Source organism: Camelina sativa, chromosome 11 (assembly GCF_000633955.1).
Source record: "Camelina sativa cultivar DH55 chromosome 11, Cs, whole genome shotgun sequence".
NCBI lineage: Eukaryota > Viridiplantae > Streptophyta > Magnoliopsida > Brassicales > Brassicaceae > Camelina > Camelina sativa.
The window spans coordinates 11,501,477-11,512,826 of NC_025695.1; the positions used below are offsets into that span (position 1 = coordinate 11,501,477).

General features: G+C 36.1%; 4 protein-coding genes across 4 annotated transcripts; 1 reads left to right on the forward strand and 3 right to left on the reverse strand.

Moving 5' to 3' along the window:
* On the forward strand, nt 253–2,875 carry LOC104722912 (sugar transport protein 12). The gene is made up of 5 exons (XM_010441169.2): nt 253–396; nt 495–650; nt 728–1,050; nt 1,595–2,224; nt 2,310–2,875. The coding sequence occupies exons 2-5, from the start codon at nt 518–520 to the stop codon at nt 2,727–2,729; spliced, it is 1,506 nt and encodes a 501-aa protein (XP_010439471.1). The 5' UTR covers nt 253–396; nt 495–517; the 3' UTR covers nt 2,730–2,875.
* Nucleotides 2,848–5,170, reverse strand: LOC104722914 (bifunctional riboflavin kinase/FMN phosphatase). The gene is made up of 10 exons (XM_010441171.2): nt 4,830–5,170; nt 4,537–4,723; nt 4,324–4,454; nt 4,158–4,227; nt 4,007–4,072; nt 3,772–3,926; nt 3,581–3,676; nt 3,335–3,486; nt 3,164–3,247; nt 2,848–3,068 (listed from the first exon to the last, which is right to left on the reverse strand). Exons 1-10 carry the CDS (start codon nt 4,903–4,905, stop codon nt 2,946–2,948), a joined length of 1,140 nt encoding a protein of 379 aa, XP_010439473.1. The 5' UTR covers nt 4,906–5,170; the 3' UTR covers nt 2,848–2,945.
* Nucleotides 5,375–7,817, reverse strand: LOC104722913 (vesicle-associated protein 4-2). The gene is made up of 7 exons (XM_010441170.2): nt 7,286–7,817; nt 6,767–6,837; nt 6,615–6,696; nt 6,396–6,514; nt 6,032–6,109; nt 5,808–5,927; nt 5,375–5,701 (listed from the first exon to the last, which is right to left on the reverse strand). Exons 1-7 carry the CDS (start codon nt 7,686–7,688, stop codon nt 5,642–5,644), a joined length of 933 nt encoding a protein of 310 aa, XP_010439472.1. The 5' UTR covers nt 7,689–7,817; the 3' UTR covers nt 5,375–5,641.
* Nucleotides 8,529–9,466, reverse strand: LOC104722915. The gene is made up of 2 exons (XM_010441172.2): nt 9,078–9,466; nt 8,529–8,748 (listed from the first exon to the last, which is right to left on the reverse strand). Exons 1-2 carry the CDS (start codon nt 9,360–9,362, stop codon nt 8,581–8,583), a joined length of 453 nt encoding a protein of 150 aa, XP_010439474.1. The 5' UTR covers nt 9,363–9,466; the 3' UTR covers nt 8,529–8,580.

Consider the following 11,350-nt stretch of genomic DNA (forward strand, 5'->3'; position numbering starts at 1 on the left):
GAGTTTGTACGTATATAAAAAAAGTGCAAAACAATGAATGTACTTGACTTATGCGCTTGGATATATTGTTTATCCATATTCTTTGGATTACATNCAGTGAATGCTCACTATTGAACTTATATAGACTTATAATAAGGAGAAACTCAAATTGTTAATGCAGGTATCGACATTTAGGACAATTTGCTCCATTAGGAGNATATGGTCCGAAGATTTATTTCCATGTCAAATTTTTTTTACCCCAAATGACTTATGCGCTTGGATATATTGTTTATCCATATTCTTTGGATTACATATATGCTCCGAAGATTTATTTCCATGTCAAAAAAATTTTACCCCCAAATGAATTAGGAAGAGAAAGGACAATATATTGAAAAAATATATTGACTTAATCCACAGGTAATTAATTATTAATCCACAGCATTAACTTCTCTACCTCTGTTTATATAGAACACACATTTTATGCTTTGTCTAATGTCTCTCTTACTAACAAAAAGGAACACATAAGAAAAAGACTAAAATGCCTTCGGTCGGAATCATCATCGGAGATGAAAAAAAAGAATATCCCGGTTACTTAACACCTTACGTCACCATGGCATGTATCGTCGCCGCCATGGGTGGTCTCATCTTCGGTTACGACATCGGAATCTCCGGTAAGGCCTTTTTGATTATCATCTAAGAAAGAACCAAAAACTGTTCTTACGTTTTAATTATGTTCTTGTTTTGTTAGGTGGAGTTACGACCATGGAGTCGTTTCAGAAGGAGTTTTTCCCGTCGGTGTACGAGAAACAGAAGAACGATCACAACTCGAGCCAATACTGCAAATTCGACAGCGTCTCTCTCACTCTCTTTACCTCTTCTCTCTACCTAGCCGCACTCTGTTCCTGCGTCGTCGCTTCTTACGTCACACGTAAGTTTGGCCGGAAAATTTCGATGCTTCTCGGCGGAGTTTTATTCTGCGCCGGAGCTCTTCTTAATGGTTTCGCAAAAGCCGTTTGGATGCTCATCGTTGGCCGTTTGTTACTCGGTTTTGGTATCGGATTCACCAATCAGGTCCCTTCTTTTTATCTAATATTACAATTTTTGACTTCATACTTTATTTTATATAACATAGATCCATCATATAGCTTTGTTACTTTTGGCTATGAAAATTCAATTGCGACCTTTATACTTTGTTTTATACAATATACACCTCTATTGATCCATTGATTTTGTGTGGCGATTTTGTTACCTTAAGCTTTTTTACTAGTATATTACATAATAAATTAATGGGTCGATTAATTTACTACTCATATTACACTGTTGTTTGATTTGTGACCTTATACTTTGTTTTATACAACATAGACCCTTCTGCCCTCTTTTACTTATGGTGGAACTGTTGTTTCATTTTGTCCACTTAAGTTAGAGATGTTACAAATTAGCCTCAATATTAAATTTAATTCCGACGTTATACTTTGTTTTATACATTATACACCCTTATGAGTTATGAGTTCAGTCCACTAATTTTGTGTAGAGACTATTATTTGATTTTGTAACCTTAAGTTCTATAATATTACAAAATAGCCTAAATACTTTTCTTTGTTTTCAAATTTTACAGTCTGTGCCGTTGTATCTATCGGAGATGGCACCGTATAAATACAGAGGAGCATTAAACATCGGATTCCAGCTCTCGATCACTATCGGTATCCTCGCCGCCAGCGTTTTAAACTACTTCTTCTCCAAAATCCGCGGCGGATGGGGATGGAGGCTCAGTCTCGGCGGCGCCGTCGTTCCTGCGCTAATCATCACCGTCGGTTCTCTTATCCTCCCGGACACACCAAACTCCATGATCGAGAGAGGTCAATTCAAGCAAGCCGAAACAAAACTCCGTAAGATCCGAGGCGTCGACAACGTTGAAGACGAGATGAACGACTTGATCGCCGCCAGTGAAGCTTCGAAGCGCGTTGAGAATCCATGGCGGAATCTGTTGCAGAGGAAGTATAGACCGCATCTAACGATGGCGATTCTGATCCCGTCGTTTCAGCAGCTCACCGGAATCAATGTCATCATGTTTTACGCGCCGGTTCTGTTTCAAACGATCGGATTCGGTAGCGACGCGGCTCTGATGTCGGCGGTTGTGACCGGTTCGGTTAACCTCGGAGCTACTGTGGTATCTATCTATGGCGTTGATAAATGGGGAAGACGATTTCTCTTCCTTGAAGGAGGATTACAAATGCTACTTTCTCAGGTTTTTTTCAATTTCTTTCATATCTCTAAACCGGTTTTTGTTTCGGTTATGGTAATTAATCCGGTTATTGTGTAACCGGTTTTAGGTAGCTGTTGCGGTGGCAATCGGAGTTAAGTTCGGCGTCGATGGGACTCCAGGCGTTTTACCAAAATGGTACGCCATTGTTGTGGTCATGTTCATATGCATCTACGTGTCGGCTTTTGCTTGGTCTTGGGGTCCTCTTGGATGGCTAGTTCCGTCGGAGATTTTCCCGCTGGAAATCCGGTCGGCGGCTCAGAGCGTAACTGTGTCGATGAACATGATCTTCACGTTCTTAATAGCTCAGGTGTTTCTGATGATGCATTGCCACCTGAAGTTCGGATTGTTCATATTCTTTGCGTTTTTCGTGGCGGTGATGTCTATTTTCGTCTACGTTTTCTTGCCGGAGACCAGAGGTGTGCCGATCGAGGAGATGAATCGTGTCTGGAGGTCGCATTGGTATTGGTCAAGGTTCATTGATGCCTGATGAGCCTTAAGAACCATGAAAACTGAAATGTCATCTGGTTTAGTTATATTTAAATGTCTCTTGTCTTTTAATCAAGCAAAGAGTCTGACAGTAAAAGAACAATGAAATCTGATTTGAGTTCTGAAAACAATCAGAGGGTTTGAATTTCTTATTTCAAAATCAAGATTCAAGAATGTGAGAAAACAAGAGTTTTGATTCTTTACATACATGAATTTATCATTTTGTCAGATAAGTATCACCCTTGAACTTAGAATACAATGGAAGATCAAGAGCTCTCTCTGCAACTTCTCTGTCCTCGTGAATCTTTGCGACGAGACTCTCCAGTGAAGTGAAATTAGCCTGGCGAGAACACAAACAATATGAGCCAACAACAAGTATTGTATTACTCTACAGAGTCATGAATAATGGATAATGAATTTGGTGATGATAAAAACCTCAGGGCGTATATAGCCAACAATTATAAGACGTAGCTCTTCGCCGTAGAAGTCTTCAGTGAAATCGTGAAGCAGCCATGGCTCCTATTTAACCAGAGCTAAGTTAAAGAAAGCAACCATAACAAGAGCATAAAGTCTGAAACCTTTTTTATCTATTAACTATGAACTCACAATAGTTTTCTCCTTGTTATCGAAAAAAGGATTCCAACCAATGCTCATGACCATTTTGTAGACACCTCTTGTTGGCAATCCCGCCCAACCAAAGTACACTCCCGAAGGATGTTCTACAAGCTCACTTGCGTAATCCTTTGCTGACAAGTTAGCTGAAAACAATTCCAATGATAAGGAAATAGACCATATATATATATATATCTACAGAGAGGAAGAGGAGTTTGGTTCGATGATATTTATACAGACCTGTGGGGATTCCAAGTACTTTAGAGCCACGGCCAAATCCTTTGATAACTGGACCTCCAATATGCCATGGATCAATTGGTAAAGTGTTCTCTATCCCTGCAAATACAAATTACAAGATTAAAAGTGTTTTCACTGAGATGAGCAAATTATAAAGGAAAAGAAGTATTGCGGAGTTTGCGAGTGTTTCTTACAGTCTTGAAATGGAGGAAGACCCCATTTCTCTGGTCTTATGTCGAGTAGAGAATTGATGACTTCATCAGCGGATGTATAAAGATGTGTCTGTTTAGGAAGAGAAGGAACAGCAATCACTTTTGTCCCAGCAGCTTTACCAGCCATAACACCAGGCCTGCCATTCAATTAACTGTGAGTAAGAAAGAACCAAACACGCAACTGCAAAACTGATACGCTATAAAAGTGAAGACTCACACAGAATCTTCAATAACCAAACAGTCTGCTGGATCTTTATTCAATCTTTTAGCTGCTTCAAGAAAACTTTATACAAGAATGATCATTGTCATTAGAATAGTCAACTAGCAAACAGGTCTTTGTTTAAATTTTGACAAGAGATGGAGCTTACATATCAGGAGCAGGCTTTCCTTTGGCAACTTCATCGCGACCAATAATAACCGAGAAGCATTCCTTCCAACCTAAAGAAAAAAATGAAACCTTTCCCATGAAACAAATCTACCTCTATATGAGATAATGCATCAGAGTTAACAATCATTTTCATAAAAATCTGTTACCTTTATGATGAGCAATTTTGGATTCAATATTTGCCCTTGAAGAATTGGAAGCCAATGCCATAGGTACTCCATGACACTTCAAATGTCTAATCAACCGACTGGCACCAGGAAGGGATTTGATCTTGTCCATCCTACAAATCACAAAATTGAATAAAACTTCACAACCAATTTGAAAGACAAAAGATTAAAAGAGAAACAAAAACGTAAACATACTGAGCAGAGAACAAAGGGTAGAACTCAGAATTGAATTCATCAACGCCACAAGGAAGTCCATAATCTTCAACAATGGTAGTAGCAGCTTCTAATGGAGTTTGCCCAACTATTTTCAATGTTTCTCTTCCATCCCACTGTTTACCATATTTACACAAATATTTCCTCAATATGTCTCCCACAACACCATCTACACAACCCAATATGTTTTTTTTTTCTTTTTAAACATCAAATTCAAATTCAAAGTTACATAAAAGAGAAATATTGAAACCAAGTTCATTGAGTTCTTAAGTTACCTGTGTTGATTAAGGTACCATCGAGGTCAAGAAGAACACAAGAAGAGAGCTTTTTCAAGGAATTGCTCATCGACATTAAATCAATTACAGATTATTCACACACTCTTTTTACACTCTCTGTAAATTTTTACAATCGTCGCGACCTGAGCTGCGATGAATCTAGCTTCGCGGCAGGTCGTTAACGCCGGCAAACGAATTGAGGACGACGGAGGAATGAGGCAACAGAGCAGAGAGAATCGAATAGGAAAGGCTGAGAAGACGTACACGTAAATGCAGCTTTAGGGATTAGCATCTCGAATTTACAGATTTCTGATTCCTTAATCGAAATTCCGGTCCTACCGAATCATTCTGATTGATACTCGGTCGGACCGAGTCAGTACCGAATTTTAAATAGAGATTTAACGAGGACACGACGACGTTTCACCAAAAATTATTCTCAAGAGCAAGAGTCGAGTGGAACTGTGGAGCTTCTGTACGACCGACCGGTTAAGGGGAAATCGAAGGATTCAAATACAAGATGGTCGAGCGATTAGTTCAATGCCTGATTGGAGAACTTCAATACACACATCCTCTTCTCTTTTTTTAATTAGTCTTAACATGAACAATTCATCATCAAACCCCCAAGTTTACATTTCCTCCTTTTTTTACATGAAAAAGTTTCCTTCATTGTCTTTTCTTTTACCAACATGATCCTTAGATTCCATTATCAATGAGAAGTTAGCAGATAAATTCAATATTGTAGTCTCTTCTTCTTTCTTCTTCTTCTTCACAAATACACACTAGCTTTTGTCCTGAGAAGGATCTTTTTAGTCTCAGACAGAGTCAACTCCTTCGCCTTGTTGTTGTGCAAGATATCTCTCTCGACGCTCCTTCTGTGTTTTTGATTAGAGGAAAGACAAAAACAATGTCAGATTTTCACAATCATCATCTAATGGAAGAAATAATAGAGGAATCAATGAAACAATAAATGTGACTGACCCATTCATCGATCACAAGCCCTTCTCCAATCATCTTTGGACCTGTTTCCTCTGGTGGTTTCTTTCGTGCCTCCACTGCTGCATCCGCTTCTGCTAACTGACGCTTCAGTTTTTCCAGTGCCTATTTCATTCATCATATAGAGAATTAGAGAGAGCGAACCCGTAGATATAACAATCAGTGTTATTATGAATCCACTTCATAAGCATAATGATTTCACTACTCACAGGGTTGGAACGTTCAGGATCCAGGAAAATCACACGCAATATTTGCTCCTTAGACACATCATCCTTTTGTTCATCAAACTGCGAAAAAAAAAAAACAAAAGAAACTGATATGTCCTGGATACAAAATTCAGTGGAACCGTAGAATTGTAAGAAGCTAACAACAATATGAGATAGGTCACTAGAACACATGCTTGGTTTATTTGTGTATGCCTTAAAAAGGTAGCTGGAAACCTCTACACGGACCAAAAAGCATTCTTAGTGTAGTCATTGATATCTATAGTTTTATCTAAACTCTTACATGTTGTTACTACCGTTTTCATGTTCATAGACCAGCTTATAAATAACAGCATAATATTCAGCGTACCAGCTCAGGCACATAGTCCATTGGACCTTTGACCTTCAGGCTCATGATTTTAAACTTAACTCTGCTCCTTTGATCCATTGGCTTCTCATTATTCTCAGGAGGCTCAACAAATTTGAAAACTGTACATTTCAACAAGATAAACGAATGAAATTAGCCATTGCTCTGATAGCCTCATCAAGAAGAATAAAGAACAAAGGGGAGAGAAAAGAAAACAAATACCAGTAGCAATAATAGTTTCTCCAGGAGCAAGAATAGCACCAGGCGGACGCATGAAGCAACTCTTCGGTGCAGTAGTTTGAAACTGAAGAGCAACAAGTAAGCACATACACGCAAAAACACATATAACCAAAACACTTACTTGGAAAACTAACCTTGAAGGCAACATGTGATTTGCTGGTATTTTTAATCTTAATAGCACTCCTTACTTGCTTCCCAGGCTCATCTTCAAAAAAAAAGTAATAATCTAATTCAGTACTCAGCAGCATTACTTGTAAGTTGTAACAAAAATTCAGAAATCCGAATCATGCAAAAAACCATAGGCTATAAGTATCTCCATATGCAAAATCATTTGATAACCCTAAAATGATTCATATCTATAAAGACTCCTAATTTTGGAATACTACAAGAAATACCATTTATAGAATTACTTATGGACTAATTAAGAAGTTAATCTTATGATTAAAAACTCCTATACATATATGGAAAATTTAGAAGATTCTGCTCTAAACTCCAATAAAGTTCCAAACTTTATATCAGATCACTCAAATTCTCCTAAAATTATAGACTAATGTCAAAGGAACTCGAGTATACAGAAACAAACCCTAGACGTAAAAATAGAAAAAGATGTAATTTACGAATCGGAATCAGATGAGATTCTGAAACAAACTCACAAGGAAAATAAAGTTTCTCAGAAGGATCAAGCTTCAATCTCCGTTTAGTAGGAAGAAACGACTTAGCAACAGACGAAACCGAAGGTGAAGGAGTCGGATGCTGATTTTGACCCGATCCATCACCATGACCATGAGTCCCGTTATAACCAAGCTGATGATGGTGATGATGTTGTTGTTGTTGGTGATGATGATGATGATGATGGTTGTGGAGATGAGAAGATGTAGTAGTAGTAGAAGAAGACGAAGCAGCTCCAGATGGAAACGGAGACGTAGCAGCAGCACTTGAAGCTGCAGCGTTTTGTCTTCCGTGACCATTTGAAGAGTTACGAAACGGAATCTTGAAGAAACCCCAACCTCCTTTGCCGTCGGAAGTTGGTTTCTCCTCCGTCGTCGTCATAGTCATCTCTTCTCTCTTACGGTTGATGAAGCATGCGAATTGCGACGGAGAAAGGAGTTGACTCCGTGAAGAGAGAGAGAGAGAGAGAGAGATCGGACGTGAGATGGTGAGAGGAAAAGTGGATTTAATTGGTTGATTTCGCGTCCGTGTTTTTTGTTTATTTTGTTTTATTTTATTTTGGGGTAATTAAATTATTTGTTTAATTAATAATCCGATGGCTTGATTAGCGGATATGAGAAGTGGAAGGTGAATTTTAAAAAGTCGATAATGACATGCTTTTAAAACGACAGCGTATTGGATTCTTTTTGTTGTTGTTGTTACTTTACAAGTCTTTTCTTCTATTTCTTCTATGTACAACTTTTGGATTTCTTCTCTCTTTCCAAAGTCTTTCTTTTTTGTATGTTGTTTTGTTTAGTGTTGTCTTTCTCGTGGTTTCTAGATAAATTTGAACTTTCTTCTTATATTTCTATGGATTCTTTTGGTGGAAAGTTACAAAGGAGAAAAAAACAATTTAAAAAAAAAACAAAAGAAAAGAGATTAGTACGCGTAATTAAACAACCCTTGAAACTTCATAATGACGTTGCACAACTCGAACTCAAAGAGTCTTTTTCCAACTTAACCCAAAAGTCGACGCCTAGATCTTCCACAAACGGAGCCAATAATACATCACTACATCAGTAAGACTTAACAAAAAGGAGTTAACAATGAGTTTATGTTTCCGGGTCATACCATATTAGATTAAGACTTAGGATGGTTTACGAATGTTGATGGAGAAGATGATGATATATCTTCAATATAATCGATTTCACATTATTTTCAATGGATAATATCAATCATACCATACCAAAAAAAAAAACTATACCCTTTTTTATAAATGTAATATAATAAAATAAAATAATCAGAATGGGAAATCGGGATCATCCCATTGAAGAACAGCAGATTCAATGTTATGCTCTCTCTTGAGCTTGTCCTTGAGGAACCAATCACATACTTTGCCTGCATTCAACTCTTCTATTGTACATCCTTCTTGCTCCAAATTCACTCTTAGTAAGTTCAACGACGATATCTGTCAATAATATTCCAATATTTCAATCTAAAACTCAATGTCTATGCTTTTGTCAATAAAAAAAATTACATTATGATAATTATTTATTTAATGTCCACATATATATATATATATATATACTAGTACATGATAAATTGTTAATTTCAGTTTAAAATTAGTGTAATTTCTTACTTTGCATACACCAAGTAAATACAATATAATGCAAATTTTTAACAAGTTAAAAACTTAATAGGTTGAAGTTAAATTTGTTATTGTAAGTGAATTCTTAAATTGTAGGGAAACTCAAAACATACAATTCAAAGAAACCCAAAACATTTGATTTAATTTACCGTTAGTCGACAAAGAAACTTCTCGTGCGCACCAAGTCCCGAGATTTCGACAAGACCATCTTCTGCTAAGCTCAAAAAACTTCTTCTCTCTGCAGGCTTGCTTTGATCGCCGGATTCTTCTTCTCCGGCGTGGGCACTTGCTCTTACCAAACACAATCTTCTTCTTCTTCCTTGTGTCGTGAATGTAATATTATTTGATCTTGATTGTCGAGACCCCGCTAAAGTCTTGTCTATGTGAGGATTTAAGATGAAGTTTGAGTGATGATAATAAGTGGCAATGTTCATAGTGATACCAAACTCTCTTTGCTTTTCTTTCTTGGTGAGTTAGAAGAAGATGAAGATGAGGAACTTATCCGTTATGTTCGTCGCTTGTTTTAGAATGTTTTAGTGGTGAAGAATGAGTTTGTAATTTGGACTATTTGGTTTGGGCTTCGGATTGTTCGGGCTTTTCGTCTTTTATTAAGTCGACCATGAGCCAGGGTTATTGAATTAAATAATTTAATTTAATTTGAAACATTTATTCCATTATTATTGCATTTCGTGAATTCTTTTAAATAGATGTGTTATTGGATTAGGTACTTAAATTATAGTGTTATTCGATTTATTAATTCCTGTAAATGTTAGTGTTTTCAGTTTTACGATACTAGTTTACAAGGTATTGTAATTTAAAATAGCTAATAATACAAAGAATCAAACTAAAGGTTTTTTAGCTGTCATGTTGATTCATTAAAATGTCATAAAAAAAACTTTACAATACTTTAAAATCAATCACTTATGAATACATACATCATGACGTTCTTTCAAGTTCAATCATATACAATTGCTCAATATGGATTTGAATAAGTATATGTAGTTTCCATCAAATCCAAATTCACGGAAGTACTTGTATAATACGTTAAATTAATACGTTAAATCAAAATCCAGATATGATTTTTTTTTGTTTTTGTTGGCTGTATTATGTAGTTCGGAAATTTTAGATCAACTAATCCTGAAAAAAAAAAAAAAAAAAAAAAAAANAACAAGATGAAAACGCAAATTTCCAGAGAGTTCTCGAGTGTTTTGCTGTCTTTCCTCTATATGATAATTTTTAATATTATCAAGACTTCCCATCAACTCTATTATCGAACAAATCCTAAAAAATTGACGAATTTATAATCAAACTAACACGTAAATTCAAGACGTACGTATATTAAATAATATTTGCATGAAGTCTTACGTAAGTGTCTTATAAGTGGCAACATCAACTGCACAACCATTACGATTTCGTATCGAATTATATCGTTTTTATATATGTGGACGAAAGGATCTTTGGTCCTCTGTCTGCTGACTCTGCTCCTTTCAACTGTTTTGAGTTCAAAGGATTTAGTTTATACGTAACAAATGAATAATGCAAAATATATATAAATGCTTTATGTTTTTTGTTTAAGTTATCGGCTTTCATAAATAAACTAATCAGGAAATATGCTAGGTACGTGGTACGGTTCTTGTTGTTCCCAAACTGTTATTACTTACTACTCGAAATTGATGGTGCGTGACTGCGTGTGTGTGCATTTTCGTCGGTGTCCACCATAAACGATGTAATACGTGTGCTTCCGGCTACCATGAGATCTACTAATAACCCTAAGTAAACACAAAACTTCATAATAAGCGAAAAAGGTTTATGATCCTCGCCAGTCGCCACCATGGATAAAACTATTTATAATTAGACAAGCCATGCATTACTCCCAATAATTCAATTACTGAAAACACATCACTAACGAACCAACAACACTCCTAATTTTATAACATATTTTAGAAAATTAGCAACATCAAACATATAGTAAGACACATAATTTATCAAACATAAGACGACACATCATTTATGCAAAGATAGACAAGTAAACGGAATAAAAATGTTTCTAATTAGAAGAGGCTTATTAACTTTTAACAAACATGTTAAAGCATCCGAAGGTAACATTTTCGAGTTCATTATGACTTGACCATTGTACGTAGAAGTCTTGAAGGGAACCATGTTTCTAATAAGTAATAACCGTGATGATCTTTTTGTGTGTGTGTGTGTGGTGTATGGTTATTTACTTCCCAACGAATTGAACCTCTTCCGCAATTCTCTAAACAAATATTCACTCTGTTTTAAAATATATGATGTTTTAACTAAAACACGCAGATTAAGAAATTTTTACTTTTAACAAGTTCAACCAATCAGAACAATAATGCATAATATAAAATACTAAATTAATCTAAAAATTGCATAGAATATTGAAAACATCTTATAT

Excerpts from the sequence above, each read along its gene's own strand:
- LOC104722912 (XM_010441169.2), top strand. The coding sequence starts at position 518 with ATGCCTTCGGTCGGAATCATCATCGGAGATGAAAAAAAAGAATATCCC. Across the intron at positions 651-727 it reads TTACGACATCGGAATCTCCG|GTGGAGTTACGACCATGGAG; the intron begins GTAAGGCCTTTT and ends TTGTTTTGTTAG. Across the intron at positions 2,225-2,309 it reads TACAAATGCTACTTTCTCAG|GTAGCTGTTGCGGTGGCAAT; the intron begins GTTTTTTTCAAT and ends AACCGGTTTTAG.
- LOC104722914 (XM_010441171.2), bottom strand. The coding sequence starts at position 4,905 with ATGTCGATGAGCAATTCCTTGAAAAAGCTCTCTTCTTGTGTTCTTCTT. Across the intron at positions 3,487-3,580 it reads AGTACTTGGAATCCCCACAG|CTAACTTGTCAGCAAAGGAT; the intron begins GTCTGTATAAAT and ends AATTGTTTTCAG. Across the intron at positions 3,248-3,334 it reads ATAACAAGGAGAAAACTATT|GAGCCATGGCTGCTTCACGA; the intron begins GTGAGTTCATAG and ends CTGGTTAAATAG.
- LOC104722913 (XM_010441170.2), bottom strand. The coding sequence starts at position 7,688 with ATGACTATGACGACGACGGAGGAGAAACCAACTTCCGACGGCAAAGGA. Across the intron at positions 6,838-7,285 it reads TGAGAAACTTTATTTTCCTT|ATGAGCCTGGGAAGCAAGTA; the intron begins GTGAGTTTGTTT and ends TTTTTTTTGAAG. Across the intron at positions 6,515-6,614 it reads AGAAACTATTATTGCTACTG|TTTTCAAATTTGTTGAGCCT; the intron begins GTATTTGTTTTC and ends TGAAATGTACAG.
- LOC104722915 (XM_010441172.2), bottom strand. The coding sequence starts at position 9,362 with ATGAACATTGCCACTTATTATCATCACTCAAACTTCATCTTAAATCCT. Across the intron at positions 8,749-9,077 it reads AGTTTCTTTGTCGACTAACG|ATATCGTCGTTGAACTTACT; the intron begins GTAAATTAAATC and ends TATTATTGACAG.